We start from the raw sequence: 18852 nt of genomic DNA, 5'->3' as shown, positions 1-18852 counted from the left end.
TACTCTCATTCCCAAATATTATCTTTGTCAAAAGTTGATTTTTCTTAATCTCAAATCATCTATCAAGAAAATATGCTTAATTTCTGTAAATATGACTATGTATCGAAATCCATGTCTAAAGTATACTTTTTGAGATTTTGTTTAAGGAGAAATTTTATTAAAATAAATTTGACTTTTCCTTTTTTAATTAAGTAAAAAAACAAATAGAGATCAGCTGCAACACACTACTCTCGCTCAAGCCCAAGTATATTTTCCGGTGCATTAACGCTGCTGATTGACCTACTTCTGTACAAAATGTTAACAAATTTTTAATTACATATTAATTTAGAAATAGAGGTAAACTGTGCCTAAAATAATTAAGGGGATGAAGTGTTCACTACTCACTAGTCACTAATACACATTAATTGTATAGAGAATGACTATTAACTTGTAACTGCATTAGGTAATAAGCTAGATTATTCAATCTCATAAACGTACATTAATTTGAATGAACACTTAAGCCTTATTTGGTATTGTGGTATTGTAATTTAAAGATTTAGTTATTGTAAAAAAAATGTATTTATGAAACAAAAATTAATAATATATAGTAAATATGACTTTTAAATAATCATTTTGACAAAAATAATAAAAATATTATAAATTTTTCGTTATACAAGTGATTGATCAAGACAGCTTAGTTTTCAAGCCATAGTATGTAGCATTTATTAAATATTTTAGTGTTGTAGTTTCGAGTTCCAGCTGTCCAACTTCAAAATTAAACAGAGCTTTAATTCTTTTTTTATTGTTGTCTCTTTAGCAGGATAAATAAGATTTTGAAGCAATTTTTTGGTCCCAAGTTAGCGGGGAACTAACTGATGTCGACAAAAATGCAAGTTGCTGTGATTGGTGGTGGGATTAGTGGATTGGCTTCAGCTTTTGTTCTTGCAAAAGCAGGAGTTGATGTTGTGCTGTATGAGAAGGAGGATTCCCTCGGCGGCCATGCAAAGACTATCACCATCGACGGTGTTGATCTAGACCTTGGTTTCACGCTCTTCAATCATGTAAGTGTTACTCTAACTTATTCCTTTTGCCTCTTCATTTTACATTGATTTAATTTGTTGGCAAAAAGAAAAGTTTGAATCTGAAAACTATTAATTCAATAACGTGATGCATTTTTTCATTCTTGTAAATAAAACTTGCAAGTAAATAAAGCTAAGTTTTTGAGCATCACCAGGGTTTGGCTGGGCGAGTTTTCGACAATTTTATTTTTCAGTTTTAGCTGTCCATGTTTGAATCCTGAGTAGGCCGTAAAAAACTTCAAAATCATTTTGTACTATACGCCAAACCAACTATTTTTTTTTTTTATTATTTTTAAATGCTGAGTTATTGAGCAAAGATTCCGGTGATTTGACAGGCGACATCTCCGAATACGATGGAGTTTTTCGATAGCTTAGGGGTTGATATGAAGTCATCAGACATGTCATTTTCAGTGAGCTTAGACAAAGGCCAAGGTTTTGAATGGGGTACCAGAAATGGTTTTTCCAGTTTGTTTGCTCAAAAGAAGAATTTTCTCAATCCATATTTTTGGCAAATGCTTCGGGAAATAAATAAATTCAAGGATGATGCCCTAAGGTGAGATCTTATTACTTTGCTTTTAGTTCTAACAAATATAATTTTCATAGCATATAGTTAATGTTAACGTAAGAATATTGGATCATTATCTAAAATAAATGCGTGCTATTTATATAGGTGCGGGCGCCATTACTTTTTTTTTTTTAATGCGGATTAGCTATTAAGTCATGCGGTATAATATAGTTGTTTTTTATTGTATTATACGGTTTAATAGCATTAAAATCTATCTTTATTAAACCACACGGTTTAAAAGCTAGCGTGTCAGTATAAAAAAAAAATATGGACGCTATATATATATATATATATATATATATATATATATATATATTTATTTATTTATGATTTTCTAAAAAGGGTAAGGTTATTTAAACTCACTAAATTAATCTCTATATGTATTTTTAGGAAAAAGAAAGTCATTATTTAAAAGTTAAAATTTAAAAATCTCAAAATTATCTTTCACTAATCTCTTTCTCTCTCTACATCATGATCGCATAGTATTTCTCCTCACATTCTACAAACTAAGTTCTCAATTTTACTCTCTTTTGGATTTTTTTTTTGTCTTTATGAATAAACCATAATCTCTATTTCGTGCTTTCTGTATATAAGAACTTTTTTTCTTGATGTTCACTAGTTTTTGTGGTTTTGATAAGAATTGATTTCTTAATATTCATTAACCTTCACAGCTGAAAAAATCTGGTGATGTTCATTTTTTAATCATGGGCTTTGATCCATTTAGTTTATGATAGCTTATAACGAAACTAATTATTTAAAGTTTGTAGTTAAAAGAAAATATATGAAGGAATTGAGGATGAAAAAAAAAAGTTAATTGAGTAATTTTATCAAAAATTATTTTAATAATAAAATTCTTAATAAAAAAGAGAGTGTAGAGAATAAATTAGTGGGTTCAAATAACCTAATTGAAGGGAGACTAGCAGTTTCATCCCTCCTACATCTAATTTTTATAATTTACATTCTTAATAGATTTTTAATTATTCATTTCATCCCTACGGTTAAAAGTTAACTGAAACAATAGTTTTGGTAATTAAACATGAACCTGCTGCTCAGGGGCGGATTTAGCATGTGACTAGTGGGGGCCACTACTGTTGCTCGTCTTCTCTTTCGCACACTTTCTTCATATACTCTTGAAATCCTTTTTTGCTCGTGAAACTCTCCTTCATAGACTAAATTGAACCCAAAAATCACACTTATTGTTTCTAATGCTACTTTATTAGTATAGTTATTAAACTTTAATTAAACTAACATAGGGTCTTTATGGCACAATACTCATGTAAATTATTGGGTTATCAAAGGTAACTCATTTACATGCAAAGGTGGTGAAAATAATAATAAGATTTCATTTAAAAATATCAGATTATAGGTCACATAATTAAATACATAAATTATTAGATACAATAACTCATGTTTATTGAGACAATTTGGTCATTTTATATCATAATAACAACAGTGTAGTCTCTTCAGTTAAGGTAAAATTGACACGTATATTGTTAGTTGTCAAAAAGTCTCGGTTAAGTCCCTTTCAGTTGGGTGCCGATGGCTGCTTGTCGACAGCAAACGTGCTTCTATCATGCACTTCTTGTATCATGAGGTCCATTTACAACTCAGCCATCTCTTACCAAACCAATTCTCTCCAGAAACCCAACATACTTAAAAGGTCAATTTTAACTAAACCAATTAGTAAAATCCAGGTCCAAGGGATTTGGCTGAATTTGGCCGAATGGTTTTCAAGCCACTTTCTCTTTCTGATCATCAGATTTTGAATCCTAGAGAGATAGGAGGTTTACAAATTGAATTGGACCATTACATTGATGTTCACCACGTCCCCTTTAAGTTTTTAATCGCTTAGACTTAGCCTTGCACTCAAGCTTTATGAGCTCAATGGTGAAAATGACATGTTCGAGTATTATTTGATTAAGGTTTTGCAAACGGTTAACTACAGCAGAGGACAAGAATAACTAAGTTAACATAAATTGGAAGCTAATGGTTTTTTGGAATTTTCGTCAACTCACCCTTGAATGCATTTGACACAACTCGCTACTGAAATTAAGACTCTCTGTTCCTCTCTTTTATGCATTGCAGATATATTGACGAGCTGGAAAACAATCCAGACATTAATCGTAATGAAACGTTGGGGCAGTTTTTAAAGTCACGCGGCTACTCCGAATTATTTCAAAAGTCTTATCTTGTGAGACCACTGATACCTTCTATTCTGTCATATAATTGAGCTTTAGCGTTCCAACGTTAAGATCATTCCATTTGATACAAACTGGCTGTAATATCATATTGTAGATTCCACTATGTGATTCAGTGTGGTCTTGTCCCTCTGAGCGAGCTATGAGCTTCTCTGCGTTCTCTGTCCTTTCATTTTGCCGCAACCATCATTTGCTTGAGGTACATTTTGTTGGGTGCAAGCGGAAGTGCAGAAAATTTTTTATTTAAGAACAGAGTATTTTGCTGGAAATTTCTGAAACTTTATTGCTTAATTCATTTTTTCGTTTCTCTCTTCTTTTTCATACAACCAGAGTTCTATATTTATATGCATTGTAGACAACTCTAGAGATTACATTAATCATGCTTTACATTTCCAAAGCTACATTGCAAACATCAATTCTACCCTTTACTTCATGTTGAAAAACAAACCAAATAACCCTTCAAACTTCTTGCTCAATTTACTAGATTATTAATTATATCTCAACACCCCCTCTTAATTAGTAATCTTCAATTGCTTCTTGAATTTTTCAAACTTCTCAATGTTGATTGCTTTGGTCAGAAAATCTGCTGGCTGCTCATTAGTGCTGATAAACTCCATATTAACTTCTCCTTTGTTTACTAAGTCACGGATGTAGTGATAACACAGCTCAATGTGCTTAGATTTAGCATGAAATACGGGGTTCTTTGTTAGAGCAATGGCTGACATGTTATCACAATAAATTGTTGTTGCAGCATCTTGATTGAACTGCAAATCCTTGAGAATTCTTCTAAGCCAAACAGCTTCACAAGCTGATTCAGTTGCTGCAATGTACTCTGCCTCGGCTGAGGATAAAGCTACTGACTTCTGCTTCCTTGAGCTCCATGAAATCACATTTGTACCAAGACAAAATAAATAACCTGATGTGCTTTTTCTGTCATCAAAGGAACCAGCCTAGTCACTGTCAGTAAAACCAACAAGCTTGCAATTGTCTTCTTTTTCATACATGATCCCCTGCTTTTTTGTTCCTTGAAGATACCTTAAGATTCTCTTTGCTGCAATATAATGGGACTTCCTTGGATCATTCATAAATCTAGAAAGAACACTAACTGAGTGCAAAATGTCAGGTCTTGAGTTGGTTAGATAAATCAACGAACCAACCAAGCTTCTATAGATTCTTGCGTCAGCCTTTTCTTCTTTTTCATCATGTTTCAATTTTTCATTCAAACCCATAGGAGTAGGTGCTGGTTTGCATTTGAACATGTGGAATTTCTTCAACAAATCTTCTACGTATTTTTCTTGACAAAAGAAGATTTTTCCTCTGGCTTGCTTCACTTGAATGCCAAGAAAATACTTCATTAAGCCCAAGTCAGTCATCTCAAATTCATTTAGCATGCTTTTTTTAAACTCTTCCACCATTTTCAGATTAGTGCCACAATAAATTAGATCATCAACATAAAGGCAAACAATAAGGAAATCAGTACCTTCCTTTTTGACATAAAGAGAAGGTTCACTTGAGCTACTGTCAAATCCATTTTTAATGAAATATCTATCAATTCTGCTATTCCACGCTCGAGGGGCTTGCTTCAAGCCATACAAGGCTTTTCGGAGTCGATAAGCTTTGTTTTCTTCACCTTTCACTTCATATCCTTTAGGTTGCTCAACATAAACCTCTTCTTCAATTTCACCATTTAGAAATGCTGATTTTACATCTAGCTGAAACACATTTAATTCCATTTGGGCTGCCAATGCAAGAACAGTTCGAATAGTCTCCATTCGAGCTACGAGAGCAAACTTTTCTGTAAAATCAACTCCAGGCAGCTGAGAGTATCCTTTGGCAACGAGCCGCGCCTTATATTTTTGAACTGAACCATCTTCATTGTACTTGATTTTGAAGATCCATTTCAGCCCAATTGTTTCTTTTCCATTTGGCAAATTAACCATCTCCCAAGTTTTATTTTTCACAATGGTGGCCATTTCCTCGTTCATTGCTTTGATCCAATCTTCATTTCTTGAGGCCTCCTCAAAGTCTTGAGGCTCACAAGAAAATAAAGCAAGTTCACATGACTCATAAATTTCTCTCATTGACTTTATCTTCCTTGGAGGGCTTTCATCATCCGAAGAACTTTTTGCTGCTGAATTTGGAGAATTTGGTTCCAAATTATTTTGCTGTGCAGAATTTGGTGGAGATACAGGAGCTTCAAAAAAGCTAGATGCCTGAGATTGATTGTTTTCCCACTGCCAAGCTGATGCCTCATCAAATACAACATCTCTTGAGATAACAAGCTTATTTGTTGTAGGATTCAACAACCGATACCCTTTAGACTCATCACTATAGCCAATAAACAAATATTTTTCTCCTTTTCCATCAAACTTCTCCCTGTTTTGAGCTGGAATAAGAGCATAAGCAATACTCCCAAAAATCTTCAAGTGATCAACAGTTGGCTTTCGGTTGTGCCAAGCTTCAAATGGAGTTTTGTCTCTAACAGCTTTTGTAGGAGACCTGTTGAGGATGTACACAGCTGTATGACATGCTTCTGCCCATAAGTTGTTAGGAATGCCTTTGCCTTTTAACATGCTTCTTGCCATCTCTACAATGGTACGGTTCTTCCGTTCTGCGACTCCGTTTTGTTGTGGACTTTGGCTGACAGTAAGTTGTCTTTGAATTCCATTATCCCTGCAATAATTCATGAATGGAGTGTAGATAAATTCACCACCACGATCAGTTCTCAAGGTCTTCATTTTGCATCCACTTTGCCTTTCTGCAAGAGCTTTAAACTAAAGAAAAGTTAAGAAAGCTTCTGATTTTTCATTCAAAAAATAAATCCACATCATCCTTGTATAGTCATCAACAAAAAGAATGAAATATCTCCTGTTATTGAGAGAGAGAGTCCTTGTAGGACCACAAATATCAGCATGCACCAATTCCAACAGAGCTTTGGCTCTCCATGAATTTTTAGGAAATGGAAGTCTATGCATTTTTCCATATATACAGCCCTCGCAAACTTTTTCATATCTTCCAACATCAGGTAAGCCAATCACCATGTTCTTTTGCTTGAGCAAATTCAGCCCTTTATAGTTTAAATGGCCATATCTAAGATGCCATAAATTTGACAAATCTGAATTTTCAGTTTTGAGAGCAACATTCTCATCAAGTGGCATAACAAGAGGAAAAACTTTGTTCTTTGACATTTCAACAACGGCCACTGTGTGATTATTAGTTTTATCAATAATTTTGCATTTTTCATCATCAAAATAAATTGAAAAACCCTTTTGAATTAGCTGCCCCACACTCAAGAGGTTTTGAGTTAAATTTGGAACATAAAGAACGTCAGAAATGAGCTTTTTGTTACCTCCCTTTGTATGGACAGCAATAGTGCCTTTTCCCACAGCTTTCTGCATCTTTCCATCTCCAAGCTTCACTTGCGAATTAAAACTTTGGTCAATGCTGATGAAAATTTCACGTTCTCCAGTCATGTGGTTGCTGCAGCCGCTATCCAAGTACCACAAATTATATGATTCACGTTCAGCACCTTTACTTGAATAAAACAAGTAATCTCCATCACCTTCTTTTGTAAAATTTGCCTCATTTTTGCCTTTCTTATTTTGATACCAGCAATCCCTTTGAGAATGGTTAGGAATGCGACACCTTGTGCATTTATAACGACAATCTTTTGATTCATGATTAGACCGATTACAAATGATGCACTGAGAATCTGAATTTTGCTGTGAATTCCCTCTGTCATTTTTCCACTTGTTGCGGTTGTCGTTCTGTTCTCTTTGCCCTTTGCCACGCTGTCCGTTTCTTTGAGACGAGCCTCCATTCTTCTGGTCTTTTTTGCTGCTTTTATTCTGATCTGAATTATTAATCTTTGACTGAAAAGCTTGCTCTGTAGACTGACTTGAAGGTCGATTGATTCTTTGCTCATGAGACCGTAATGATCCTGACAAATCTGAAAAAGTCATCTTGGACAAATCCCTTGATTCTTCAATGGCTGCTGCTACATGATCAAACTTTGAAGGAAGACATCTCAGCACCTTTTCATTCACCTTCTTGTCTTCAATGGAGTCCCCGCAACCTTTAATCTGGTTCACAATCTCAGTAACTCTACTGCAAAAATCATGAACTCCATCACTGTCTTTCATTGATAAATTATCAAACTCTTTCCACAAAGTCTGTAACTTGATGGTGACTGCCTTTTCGGAACCTTGAAATTCTTGTTTTAAGATTTCCCAAGCATTTTTGGCCTTTTTGACACCAAATATTCTGGGGAAAATTGACTTACTAACACCTTGTTGGATATATCGAAGTGCCGTGGCATTTCTCTGTATGTTTTCTTTGTACTGTTGTTGATGTGCTGGAGTCCAATCTGAAGAACTTGCTGATTCTGGTGGTTCAGCATATTCATCTTCAACAACATCCCATAAATTTTGAGAGAGGAAAAAGGTTTCCATTTGATTACTCCAATATTCATAATGTACCCCTTCAAATATTGGAACTTGACTGGGAGCATATGAAAATAATGTGGGTAGGGTATTTGATGTCATTTTGAGGGTGTTTTAGAAAAGCTCTGATACCAAATTTGTTGGGTGCAAGCGGAAGTGCAGAAAATTTTTTATTTAAGAACAGAGTATTTTGCTGGAAATTTCTGAAACTTTATTGCTTAATTCATTTTTTCGTTTCTCTCTTCTTTTTCATACAACCAGAGTTCTATATTTATATGCATTGTAGACAACTCTAGAGATTACATTAATCATGCTTTACATTTCCAAAGCTACATTGCAAACATCAATTCTACCCTTTACTTCATGTTGAAAAACAAACCAAATAACCCTTTAAACTTCATGCTCAATTTACTAGATTATTAATTATATCTCAACACATTTTCGTTGCAAGAAGAAAAGTGTTGATATAACCGATTTATCAAGTATTTTCAATTGTTTCCTGATTTTGGCTTGATTGCCTCTGCAGCTTTTTGGCCACCCACAATGGCTTACTTTTCGAATCCGCTCTCATTCTTACGTCAACAAGGTTTCTTTGCGTTTACAGATTATCTAGTTTATAAGAATGTAAGTTATAATATTAATTCTTGCAATTGATTTTGATTCGGTTGTTCCAATTTTTATTTTTTTCTTCGGAATAAAGGTCACTGGACAACTTCAGAGCTGGGGTTGTCAAATAAGAACCAGTTGTGAGGTTTATTCTGTTTATCCAGCTGACGAAGGTTAGTGTTTAAATTGGTTCTTTGAATGTTTAGTAAAATACTTCTGATCAAGTACTTTATGGAGGATTTATAATGATGAATTTAAGACAATAATGAACCAATTTACGGTAGTCCTATATGTAATTATCTGCTGGTAATAGAAGAACCTTTCACAAGATATACAGCCACTTGTTATTTTGAGAATATATTAATTCTTGCAGGTTGCACTGTAGTCTCTTCAGATGGTTCCCAGGAAAACTACAGTTGCTGTGTAATGGCTGTCCATGCCCCAGATGCTTTAAGAATACTAGGGAATCAAGCAACTTTGGATGAAACGAGAATACTTGGCGCTTTCCGCTATGTTTACAGGTAATGTCTTCCGCAGCTATCCTTCGTTTTTCATCAAATAGACGCTATTTCATTAAAGAATAATTTTCACTTACAACTGGATCTATGATTCCCAAAGATCATTGTAAAATGTCTCAAGTTCCAAGTATTTGCGAAAACAATCAATTCTGCCAATGGACTGGAGCTCATGGTTCACCACTTTTTGTCAACTTTCGGTTCACTATTAGCTGCTGAAATTGATTGAAATTTGAATGATGAACGTTTGTAATCTATTAGATTAAAATGCACAATCAATAATTAACTCGCTATTGGCGTGCAGTGATATTTTTTTGCATCGTGACAAAAATTTCATGCCCCAAAACACAGCAGCATGGAGTGCGTGGAACTTTCTGGGGAGTACTGATGGTAAAATATGTCTGACTTATTGGCTCAATGTGCTTCAGGTATCTTTTGATTAAAGTAACATTGTAATAATGATAATATATTCTTTCAGAATATGTGGATTTTGTTCTCTCCCCATTTAGCCTCTCTTTAGTTGATCAAACAAGAAACTTATTAATTTCTATTTACAATGACGGTAATACAGCATTCCTGAAACAAATTTTGAAACACTTTATCAAATAAGTCAGGCACCAGTTTTCTTCATGCTGCTTAATTTCTCAAGGTAGTCACTGGAATGCTTGACCTTGCAGAATAACGGTGAAACCGGTGTGCCTTTTCTTGCAACACTTAATCCAGATCATACACCTGAAAACACCTTGCTCAAATGGTCAACTAGCAATCAAGTCCCTTCTGTTGCTGCATCAAAAGCCTCACTTGAGCTTGATCTTATTCAAGGGAAGAGAGGAATTTGGTTTTGTGGCGCTTATCAGGGTGAGCATTTTTCTTCTTGGAAGAAGATGAAGAACACGGTTCAAGCTCAAAATTTTTTGGATAATTTTCTAAAGCGGATGTTGTGGTTCAATATGTTAAATTGCAACATCTGTCTACGCTTCATTATCCACGGCTCTTGTGTCTTCTTAGGTCTTGGAGTAATCAGTTTAGATTCACGGTTACAGATCATCTTAGTAATTTCATTTTCCTAATATTTCAGGTTATGGCTTCCAGGAGGATGGACTAAAGGTACCAGTTAGTTCCTCTTAAATTTATTACTCATACACAGAGATATTCTCTGCAATAAAGTTGTAGTGAATTTATTTGATATAAAAGTACGATGAAGTTTTACACTTTAATTGATCATCACAATTTAAAAAGAATAGCTTCTTTGAAGACGGTTTTTAAAATTTTTGGTTCAAATTGATTGCTCATAGTTTTGCTTGATCAATCTACAACTTAGGGGTAAAACGGTCCTTATTTGCTTACAAGTCTGTTTCTTTGCAGGCTGGCATGATTACCGCACATGGTGTGCTTGGAAAGAATTGTGCTGTTTTTAGCAACCCAAAGCACATGGTACCGTCTCTGCTGGAAAAAGGGGCGCGACTTTTTGTTGCTAGATTTTTTAGACGATATATCTCTACTGGCTGTTTAATGTGAGTGCATTCTTATTTCCATTTAGTTTGGTCTATCTTTTTCCTGCGCACATACAGTCTGCATTCATTCTTCCAGTCACAAACAATTTCATTTTTATGCATTTTAGGGAGCAATCTGGGATAGACACTTGGTAGTTTGCATTTTGGGGATTATGACTGGAGGAGCATTCAAGGATTTAGAGTTTGAAATGTTTGTTTTAAACTGAAGATTTTGGAAAAATACTTGGGAGTCTCTTTATGAAGCACTAAATTTGCTTCATTGAAACTTTAATAGCCAAAATCAATATATTGTTTCCCTCACAATTTTTTATTTTTTACTTTTTATTTTCTATTTCTAGAACTAAATTTTGAAATAATGAAGAAATACTTATAGAGTGTGCATTTTGGCTTCGCAGTTTGCTGGAGGAAGGGGGCTCCATTTTCACTTTCGAGGGAACCCTCAGAAACAGTCCTCTGAAAACTGTTTTGAGAATTCATAATCCCCAATTTTACTGGAAGGTAATCAATCTATATTTAGGTTTGATATTGGCATCATCTAAGAGAGATCACATATGCTGGAAAAATTATGAATCTAAATCATATGGCGTGCAGTGTGTTACATAAGTTGAATTTAACAATCATATCATCGCAATGCATAGAGGCTGACATATATTGCTGTCAGGTTATGACAGAGGCTGATTTAGGCCTCGCAGATTCCTATATCAACGGTGATTTTTCTTTTGTTGATAAAGATGAAGGTCTTCTAAATTTCTTCCTGGTAAGATGATAGATTTGAATCTAAAACCAAACTGATTATTCAATTTCTACTTTCGGAGATTTTTCTTTGCTGATAAATGTATTTTAGATTGTGATTGCGAACAAAGATTTGAATTCTTCCACATCAAAATTGAAACAGAAGAGGTACTTGTGACTGGTGGAATGAGGGAATATGATATTACTAGTAGTTGTTTAATGAATATCATTTTACGTTAAAATATTCACGTCTGTTGGGTGTAGGGGTTGGTGGTCACCAATGTTCTTCACAGCTAGTATTGCATCTGCAAAATGTTTCTTTCGGCATATTTCAAGGAAAAATACTCTCACACAAGCTCGCAGGAACGTCTCTCGTCATTATGATCTGGTAAATTGATTTTGCCATCGTTTTCTCCAGGCAAGCCTAGAGAAATCTAGCAGAAAGGAAGCAAATTAATAAACATATACCTGCTGTCGGAATATTGTAGTTTTATATGTTAACGAGAATATTCATGTTTTTATAATGCAAGTATAAGTTTATATGCTTATATGAAAGCGAGATTAAATAATTAGATTTGTTTTTCAAGTTTAGAAGCGTCAGGTTCTGATAAATTTGAATAACACTTAAAAATTCAAGTGGACAGGGGCAAATAAAGCTGATAAAATTTTATAACAATTATCTATTCAGCTTCTCAAAACTGTTTTTCCAAATTCTGCATTACTTCTTGCCATATTCTTGCTATTTTGAAGGAAAACAGTGCTGAAATTCATTAATGAAGTTCTAAATTATATAAAATTGGTGTTTATACTTCATGAGACTATAGGGTAGTGTTAACAGGTTATAGGGAGCTAAGGTTGAGGCTGTAGAATTTCCGCTTTATTTTAACTACGTACTCAGATATAACAAAAGGGTCCTTATAACTCCTTTCCAATTCGTGTTGACAGAGCAATGAACATTTTTCTCTGTTCTTGGACAAGTCGATGACATACTCATGTGCGATATTTAAGGTTAAGATCCCATTCTTCACGCTTTTACTTCAAAAGCAGAAGTGATTTTCATTGGTGGCGTACTACAGCTTTAGTGTATTTTATGTTTTCACCTTCAAGGAAAAGTTGAAAATGTGTTGGATATTGATGCTTGCATCCATTTGTTTATAGAGCGAACATGAAGACTTGGAAGTTGGACAAATGAGAAAAATTTCTGTTCTGATTGAGAAAGTGAGTCTATTCAAATTCATTCAGAAATTTCAATGCAAGATGCTTATTCTTTCTTAATTTCTCTAGGCAAGAGTTAGCAAGGGGCAAGAAGTTCTTGATATTGGATGTGGGTGGGGAACCTTAGCCATTGAAATAGTCAAGCAAACTGGATGCAAGTATACAGGCATAACCTTGTCTAAGGAGCAACTGAAATATGCACAAATCAAAGTGAGAGAAGCAGGCCTCCAGGTAACTATTTTGAGGAATGCGATCTAAGTATTGAGATATAAAGAAGAATTAATCACTTGATACACAATACTAGTTAAAATTCATTGCTCAAATGACCACATTATTCATATTCGTAACTTCTTAACCATCTCTGCTATCAGGACCACATCAGATTCTATCTTTGTGATTATCGTCAACTGCCTAAAGCCAATAAATATGACAGAATTATTTCTTGGTAAGTTCTTTTACCACATCAAATTATGCATCTGACTACAATCTACATGCTGACATGACAAGCTTTTCTACGGTCTTTTGTAGCGAGATGATAGAACATGTTGGTCATGATTACATGGAGGAGTTTTTCGATTGCTGCGAGTCTCTCTTGGCTAAACATGGACTTCTTGTTCTACAGGTACTGGTGAAATAGGAGGGACAAATGAAGAAACTACAGCCTGTTGGCCAGTTTGATCAGAGTTTATTTTATTTTTTTGGGACATTTAATAAGTAGCTAGTAGTGAATTGTTGGTTGATTCTTGATCCTTTTCAGTTCACATCAGCACCAGATCAGAGTTACGATGAGTACAGGCTAAGTCCAGGTTTTTTGAATGAATATATTTTCCCTGGTGGATGCGTGCCTTCATTAAGTAGAGTAACAGCAGCCATGACTTCTTCATCCAGATTATGGTATAGTTATAGTTGAGTACAGGCTATAGTTGTCCATTGGTACAGTTTATCATTTGGTCTCATGTTTATGTTTCTACTAAATTATTCCACGAAATTAATTGATCTTCTGTTGAAACAGTGTGGAGCATGTGGAAAATATAGGAATCCATTATTACCAAACACTCAGATGTTGGAGAAAAAATTTCATGGAAAAACAAAGGTCATAAATTAAAATACTATAGTTGTCAGCGTGGTTAATTTGTATTGACTTGTAATATAGTTATTTCTAGCTACTTGAATATAGCGTTACCATTATTCTAAATCTTGATGTTATAAAATTCTTTCTTAGTGAAATTCTTGCTCTGGGATTCAATGAAAAGTTCATTCGGACATGGGAATATTACTTTGATTATTGTGCAGCCAGTTTCAAGTCTCGGATAATCGGAAATTATCAGGTAAGTTCTTGAAAAATTGCGTACAAATGCTTTTAGCTCTAAAGATTGCGTGGAATATTTTATGCTTCATTGGATTTAACCGTATTTGATTGAAAATTCTCGTAGATTGTATTTTCACGTCCCGGCGACGTCGCAGCATTCAGCAATCCATATGAAGGGCTTCCTTCAGCATATCAATATTGATCATGTTCTTTTAATTAATTCTGCTCAATTTATTCCTGCATCGTTTGTTGTAAGAGGACTTCAAATACTTTCTTCGCTGGTTCAGTTGTAATTAGATAATTCTCATAAAACATAATTTCATGCGGAAATTTCATGAAATAGTTAATAAATTTGGTGAAATTTACGTTGACAACCTCAAATCCCTAAAAAATGAAATGTTAATGACTAGAATGGAACCTTATAAACGTGCTGAAACCTCTGAATCTTCGAATTAACAAAATCTTTAATCTTTGTTTTGATCTCTGTTTGTATATCCTCCTTCTACTCTTCAAATTTGCTTGGAAATCTCATGACAGTGCTATTCTCTACAATCCAAATTTCACTTTTTCCTTTGTCCTGGCAGACACGTGAGATGAGTCTTAAATCATGACTGACCAGAACAATCCCTGCAGATGATTTTGTGCGAAAATTGGGAAATTTGGAATCCGTAGTCATAATCTTCTTACTCCAATTGCAAAATTATCTGGAGGCAAAAAGCTAGGGTCGTGTTTACTTCAATCTCCCAATCATCAGTTTCTGGCTCCTTCGCACTTCCCCAAATCACCAGCTAGACGCAGAGTAGATTTTCCAGTACCGTTGGGTCCAACAATCCCAACACGAGTCCCCATATCAATGCCCATACCAACTTTAGACAACCTGAAATCCTGACGATTAGGATAACCGAAGTTGACCTCTATTAGCTGCAGCAGTGGTTGTGTCAGCTCAATAGGTTCGGGGAAGTGGAACTCCACAGTGTAAATCCCACCACTTCTGTGGGGCCGCTGTCAGGGTCTCACCTCATGAAACTTTCCTTTAGCCTTCTTCTTCTTCGATGCTTCCTTGGCTGCCGCAATCTTAGCTCGATCTTTCACCTTCTCCAGCTGCACACTGTTCCCTGACCCCTTTGCAGCTTTGACTTGCTTCTCATGACTCTCGAACTTCTTCTCCATTTCTTTGCGACGGGGACATACCCACTTACAAAATCATCCAAATTCCGCAATAGTAATGGAGCTTCTGATGATGATAGTTTAGATGAATAATATCGGTGCATACAGTGTTGAGAACATACCGATCATGATAAACAACTACCAAAGTTTGCTTCTGCTAGCATCAGTACTTCTCCAGTCTGAGAACAACCCTAAGGTCAAGATTAACCAACAGTGAAAAGTAAATATTTATTACTATTCTGTCACTGTCGGTAATTGAAAAATAATTAGTCAGTTCATCAGCAGTGATTAGTACAAAAAATAACCAGCATGAAACAAGAGAATATGACTATAACACCCATTCCTTATTTGTTATTTCTTTTTGTGTATTAAATTATCTGGTATCCGAAGACCAGATTGGGCCCCGACTAATACAAACTTGAGTCGGGTAAGACCACTAAGGTGGCAAAGCTCTCCCAACAATATACCACATTGGGCCCCGACTAATACAGACTCGAGCCGGGTAAGATCACTAGGGCGGCAAAGCTCTCCCAACAAGTATTTAACGCAACTACATTCTCAAGTCTCGAACCGAGAACCTTGGTTAAACTAGACTAGTCCCATGCCAGCTGATCTACGTGCTTGTTTGTCTTGTTTGTTGTTTATGATTACCTATTTAATTGTTTGTCGTTTGTTTGTGTTAATCAATTTTAATTAGCATTAATTAAGAAAAAGGCATAATTCTCTTCATTTTTCTATTTTTTATTTATTTTTTTTCTAAAATAAAATATAAAGGATTACCATCTTTACCTTATAATATATATTTTTTTTAAAAAAAACAAGTGTTTTAATAAAACTTAAACTCTTCCTTTCTCCCTACGATTAAAATTCTTTAACCTCATCACCATATAAAAGTAAAGAATTCTAGTGTTTTCTTTTATGCACGTTTGAAACAAGTTTTGAGGTAATTATCTTTCTCTAATCTTATGTGTTTGATAATGAATGCATGCATTGTTTTCTTTATCATGAATGACTAGCTAGGCATTATTAGGCAAGAGTGTTGTGATTTTATTACTGTTTTTCTTTTATTTTTGATTCAATTTCTGCACGAGAGTTTCACAAAATTAAACTAGACATCCTAAGGTTTTCAATGATATATTTTGTGCAAAGCGATTACAAGTAATCAATTTGTTGTGAATTTTCGAATTTGGAACAGTGGTGCTGGAAATTTCCGATTTTCAGCAGCATGCATGATTTCGTGATTTTTCTGTCTATCCAAATGATCTCTGAAAATTATGTTGATTTTCCTGTTTAATCTTCATTATATATACTTACTGCATGTTTAATTTCATAATTTTTGGTTGAGTATAAAAATTATTAAAAATCATTATGTTGGGCTGCTGCAGTTCTGGAAACTGCTTTTGAGAATTGTGATTGCTGATGGTAAAATTAGTTTAGACGATTAAAAGACTTTAGAATGACCTATAAAAATTATATTGTATAAACTTGTGAATCTTCTAATGATTTAAAATTTATTTGACTATTTTCATTGAGTATTTGAGTGAGCATTTAGTTATGAATTTTTGAAGTGCTAAACACAAACATGAAAGTTTCTAGAAATTTGATATATTGTTTCTTGATGTTTCTATTGTTGTAAAGTTAAGTTTTTCTAATTTTTACGAGTTTTATTAAATATTTTACAAATTTTCTAATTAAGTGACCTCTGTTTTTATTACCGCTGAACAGTGTGGATATGTGTATGAAAAATTCTTTTTGCAATATGTTTCTGACCTTCATTCATTTTTTTTGAATTTTTATACGAAATGTACACATGTTTATGGATTGTTTTGTAATTGTTACAATTTTCTGACATATGATTATCTTGGTAAAAATTAGCTTATATAGGATAGTCAGGTTTAGACTAGCTTTCATAGTTTAGTACTTATAACTAGGCTTGATTATGTTGGATTTATATCAAGGTCAGAATGAGCAATAATATTGATGAGAATGTGTCTTGATGTTTTAGGACAAGAGTGAGCTTTTGATTGAGGTTATTGTTCTTTTTATTGCTGAGGATTGAGATAAGTAAATTCATGCATAGTACATGTATTTTACTATTAAATTACTTTTAATTCAAGGTATGTATTATGTTGAAAGAAAAGTATATGAAACTTATTTGTTTAGTCTATTACAATATTTTTTTAAGTAAAATTATTTTTTAAATGTTTTATAACAAAATTTTGTTTATTTAAAACTTGTTTCATAAATTGTCTTAAAAATGAAAACTTTTATTTAATTGTTTTAAGTCAAATACTTTGATAATTATTTAAATGTAATTTAAAGAAGCTTACAAATGATTAAAAGGGATGATTTTATATGTTTTGGCTCATTGTCTGTAGTAATGTTATGGAAGGCTAGACAAATTTTGTGCACATATGATGTTCATGTTAATGATTCCAGCGGGGTACAATATCCTGAATGATGTTACATGGTCGGGGCACTGGGTCTATAGGTGATACTATGTGACATGAGCTAGTTACGTTTTATGTGTTTAAAATGTTTTTGTTATGTTTAAAGGATTTAAATGGCTTTATGATGATGTGATTTATTTTTGTTAATGATGATTTACAAGGCAATTTCTCTTATTATTATGTATATCTAAGAAATTTTATAAAATTATATTTTAATAGTTTTTAGTATTGTGCATGAATTTACTTACCGAGTTGATGACTCACCTTTCGTTATCACATTTTTGCAGATAGGGTTAGATTATGTGAGCTCATGGTTTTAGGAGGAAGAATAAGAGCTCAGTTTCTTTTGGGGATTAATGTTACGTTGATAATCTAAGAATAATTTAGTTTCCTTTGTGATGATTTTTATCTGATGATATGTTATTCCAGAATTTATTTTCTTTTGGAGGTTTTGGAACATTTATCATTGGATATTATTTTGGTAGTTTTAGAAATGAGATTTATAAAATGCAATTTCACTTTAATTCCACCGTCGGCCTTGTTAGTGGAATTGGGGTGTTACAATAATAGTAAAGTCAGCTTCCAGTTTGGGAATCCCACACTTTATAAAGTCTAGGACAATTTACAACGTTATAAACTACTCTTTTTGATGATTTACAAAAGGGAGCGCCTAACTTACAATCAATGTATCTTACGGCTTTTGTTTTATTCTTCCTGGCTAATTTCATAAGGGTCCTTTCAATTATTTATAATTTCTATAATTGAGGAAGTATTTGTCTTCTTCCATCCCTTCCACATCTGTTCTTTATTCTTTCTAAAGTTTTATTTATTTCCTTAAATAATAACAAATGATTGTTAAATTCATATAAATCGATAAATTCAAAATAGACTTCTGGTCCTAGATTTATCAGTCCTACTCTTTCTTGTTCAAACAAATCTATTTTTTGGTTTATTAAATTTATATATGTATTTACTATATTTTCCCATCCTAGAATCATGTGATCTATACTGTCTGCTAATTCGTGTATTACATTAAATGCGTGTTGATTATGTTGATTCATAATGCTTTTGTTTTATACCA

At 33.8% G+C, this 18852-nt stretch overlaps 1 protein-coding gene across 3 annotated transcripts; it reads left to right on the top strand.

The window, feature by feature from the left end:
• The first annotated feature begins 754 nt into the window (after window positions 1–754).
• Window positions 755–14528, top strand: LOC102612222 (uncharacterized). Of its 3 annotated transcripts, XM_052436432.1 has the most exons (24): window positions 755–1040; window positions 1394–1611; window positions 3709–3814; window positions 3919–4020; window positions 8790–8849; window positions 8964–9042; window positions 9243–9390; window positions 9689–9812; window positions 10062–10242; window positions 10463–10491; window positions 10750–10898; window positions 11294–11396; window positions 11560–11655; window positions 11743–11798; window positions 11895–12018; window positions 12576–12638; window positions 12789–12848; window positions 12915–13076; window positions 13217–13290; window positions 13374–13467; window positions 13603–13739; window positions 13858–13938; window positions 14068–14173; window positions 14279–14528. In XM_052436432.1, the coding sequence occupies exons 1-24, from the start codon at window positions 855–857 to the stop codon at window positions 14354–14356; spliced, it is 2616 nt and encodes an 871-aa protein (XP_052292392.1). In that variant the 5' UTR covers window positions 755–854; the 3' UTR covers window positions 14357–14528. The 3 variants fall into 3 exon arrangements, 2 of the variants coding, with proteins under 2 accessions (XP_052292392.1, XP_052292397.1); XR_008052851.1 differs by lacking the exon at window positions 14279–14528 and having other exon boundaries at window positions 13603–13750; XM_052436437.1 differs by lacking the exons at window positions 13374–13467; window positions 13858–13938; window positions 14068–14173; window positions 14279–14528 and having other exon boundaries at window positions 757–1040; window positions 13468–13614.
• Window positions 14529–18852: the final 4324 nt, after the last annotated feature.

This window comes from Citrus sinensis, chromosome 1 (assembly GCF_022201045.2).
Source record: "Citrus sinensis cultivar Valencia sweet orange chromosome 1, DVS_A1.0, whole genome shotgun sequence".
NCBI classification, from domain to species: domain Eukaryota; kingdom Viridiplantae; phylum Streptophyta; class Magnoliopsida; order Sapindales; family Rutaceae; genus Citrus; species Citrus sinensis.
This window is presented reverse-complemented; position numbering and strand designations above follow the sequence as displayed.

Bases quoted from the DNA above. Each gene is read 5' to 3' on its own strand.
- LOC102612222 (XM_052436432.1), top strand. From the start codon at position 855: ATGTCGACAAAAATGCAAGTTGCTGTGATTGGTGGTGGGATTAGTGGA. The intron at 8,850-8,963 runs GTTTCTTTGCGT...TTCGGAATAAAG, and splicing joins CTCATTCTTACGTCAACAAG to GTCACTGGACAACTTCAGAG. The intron at 13,077-13,216 runs GTAACTATTTTG...CTCTGCTATCAG, and splicing joins TGAGAGAAGCAGGCCTCCAG to GACCACATCAGATTCTATCT.